The sequence below is a fragment of the Berghia stephanieae genome, chromosome 3 (assembly GCF_034508935.2).
Source record: "Berghia stephanieae isolate SIO BIC M18660-M18661 chromosome 3, UCSD_Bste_1.3, whole genome shotgun sequence".
NCBI classification, from domain to species: Eukaryota; Metazoa; Mollusca; class Gastropoda; order Nudibranchia; family Aeolidiidae; genus Berghia; species Berghia stephanieae.
Window position 1 is genome coordinate 60,419,917 of NC_088362.1, and position 2,500 is coordinate 60,422,416.

Consider the following 2,500-nt stretch of genomic DNA (forward strand, 5'->3'; position numbering starts at 1 on the left):
GCAGGCACTGATTCTAGCACTCTTTTAGCTTATTCCGAGAACGTGCTGGAATCCAGCGAGTACGGTACTCCAGCAAGAGAGGATAATAATCATCATCCATCACGGCGTGTGCTCTTGAGCACGTTGCCGGTCAGCTGTCTCCACGAATCACGATCCTCTGCGGTGCGCATGAAATCTGTGTTGCTTTTAAAATCACATTTGGTCATTCTTAGGTTATTTAAATAAGTTATTCTTTGTCTCTAGCTCTCTTTCCTTCGATCATCCCAGATGTTACCAACTTTTCTTTTCATTCTCTTCTCCACACATGTCCCAGAAACCGTAACTGCCTCTTTCTGATGGTATCAATCAATATTCTCCCCTTTCTCACCTCCTTCAACACTTTCTAGTTTGTATACCTGTCTGTCCATGATAGCCTCAACATTCTTCTATACACCCACATCTCAAATGCCTCTAACCTCCTCTTACATTCTTTGTTAAGCGTCCACGTTTCACAACCGTATAAAAGGGTACTTATAACATATGTTTGGAACCCTCAAGGCAGAAGATCAAGGGGAAGGCCACGAGGAACATGGAGAAGAATTAAAGAAGCTGATATACATAGAAGTGGTAAGACCTAGAATGAGATAAAAAAGTTAGCTCAGGATAGAGAATGATGAAAACTGTTTGTCTGTGGCCTATACCCTGACCCAGAGTGAAAAAGGCAATGGTGATGATGATGATAACATATGTTTCTACTACCCTCATTCTGGCCTTCAACTTTAGGTTGTTGTTTGACACAACTGGTCGCATTTTATGCTATTCTTTGTTTTATATCCTCTAAGTCACGTGCGTCATGGGTAATGATAGGACCTAAATATTTAAATTTCTTTACTTGTTTGATGGTCTCTCCTTTGCGTGACAAGTGGAAGATCGTGTTGTTGTCATTCTTTGAGACCACCATGCATTTAGTTTTCTTAATATTTAGTTTCAGGTCCATTTCTTCACTTTTGTACACCGGTATATCTAAAATTTTCTGCACATGTTCTGGAGAGTATGCCATCAGAGTACCATCGTCTGCATGTCTTATGCTATTCATATTCTGCCCTCCAACGACGACGCCCTTCATATCTACAATTTCTTTGAATATTATTTCATTATATATGTTAAAAAGGTCCGGTGATAAGACGCAACCTTGTCTTACTCCCTTCTCGATGTTAAAGAAGTCCGATGTTTCATTATCAAGTGTGACACACGCTGTTTGATTCCAGTATAAGTATTTACAAGTCGAAGGTCATTACTGTCTACACCGATCTTTTCTAAAATTTGAATAGCGTTTCTTGCTGTACTTAATAAAAAGCTTTGGAATAATCAATGAAGCATAGATAAAGTGATTTTTGTTTTTCGATTGACTGTTGCATTATTGTTTTCAATGTAAAGATTGTATTTACTGTACCCTTTTCTTTAACAAAACCAAACTGTTCGTCACTTATTTCTGGAGAGATTTTGCTCCTCATTCTTTTCATAAGTATTCAATAATATATATATATATATATATATATATATATATATATATATATATATATATATATATATTCGATAATTTGTGTAAGACTTTATCTGTCGAGCTCAGAAGAATTTCACAATTGGCTAATATTTTAGATCAAAAATCTATTCAAACCCTCATTTCTTCCTTGATGTTTTCTAGACTTGATTACTGTAACATGCTCATGTATTATTCTATTCCAAATAATGTCCTCGGCAAACTGCAGAGTATTCAAAATCAAGCGGCAGAATTAGTTTTGAAAAGGAAAAAAAGTGATCATGTCACACCTTTGTTTTGGACTTTACATTGGCTCCCTGCCAGATTTAGGATGACATATAAAATTGCTGTAACGTGCTATAATCATATCAATGAAACTTCTCCTGCCTGTATATCAGATTTGATAAATGTTTACACTCCTTCACGCTCTTTAAGATCCAACTCGCAATCACGATTATGCGTTCCTTAAAAAGGATCAAAGACCTATGCTGATCGTGCATTTATTCGTGCTGCTCCCGCTGTTGAGAAGTTGCCAGGCTTTGATACCAGTAAGAGGAGACACTGGGTAGCTGCGAATCGGCTTCGGTCGAGGAGCTGCCTAACGGCCGGTGCGTTACATCAGTGGGGTCTAACTTCCTGTCCTTTATGTCCACGCTGTGGGCAAGAACCCGAAACGGCAGAGCATCTAGTCGAAAGGTGTGTTGTGACGATGCTACCAGGCGGGTTCGCGACGGTGCACGAATGCGGACCGGACTTTGCTGATTGGGTCGATCGTCATAACATAATAGTGTGAACCATAAGAAGCTGCTGCTGCTCCCGCTGTCTGGAATTCTTTACCATTCAGTGTTATGCGCTATACAAATAAATTTTATTATTATTATTATTATTATTATTATTATTATTATTATTATTATTATTATTATTATTATTATTATTATTATTATTATTATTTTTGTGGCCTGGCTCATTATGCTGATTGTT

The 2,500-nt window shown here is 37.6% G+C and overlaps 1 protein-coding gene across 3 annotated transcripts in view; it reads left to right on the forward strand.

Annotated features, from left to right (window-relative positions):
- Positions 1-2,500, forward strand: part of LOC144968105 (synaptic vesicle 2-related protein-like) — a 41,964-nt gene that overhangs the window by 7,651 nt on the left and 31,813 nt on the right. The window contains exon 1 of one of the 3 annotated variants that reach the window (XM_078906104.1): positions 499-606. The exons of the other annotated variants lie outside the window; for them this stretch is intronic. Within the exon in view, the coding sequence (XP_078762230.1) occupies positions 520-606 (87 nt within the window). The 5' untranslated portion in view covers positions 499-519. Of the gene's footprint in view, positions 1-498; positions 607-2,500 lie in introns of those variants that run through there. 3 annotated transcript variants of the gene reach the window in all.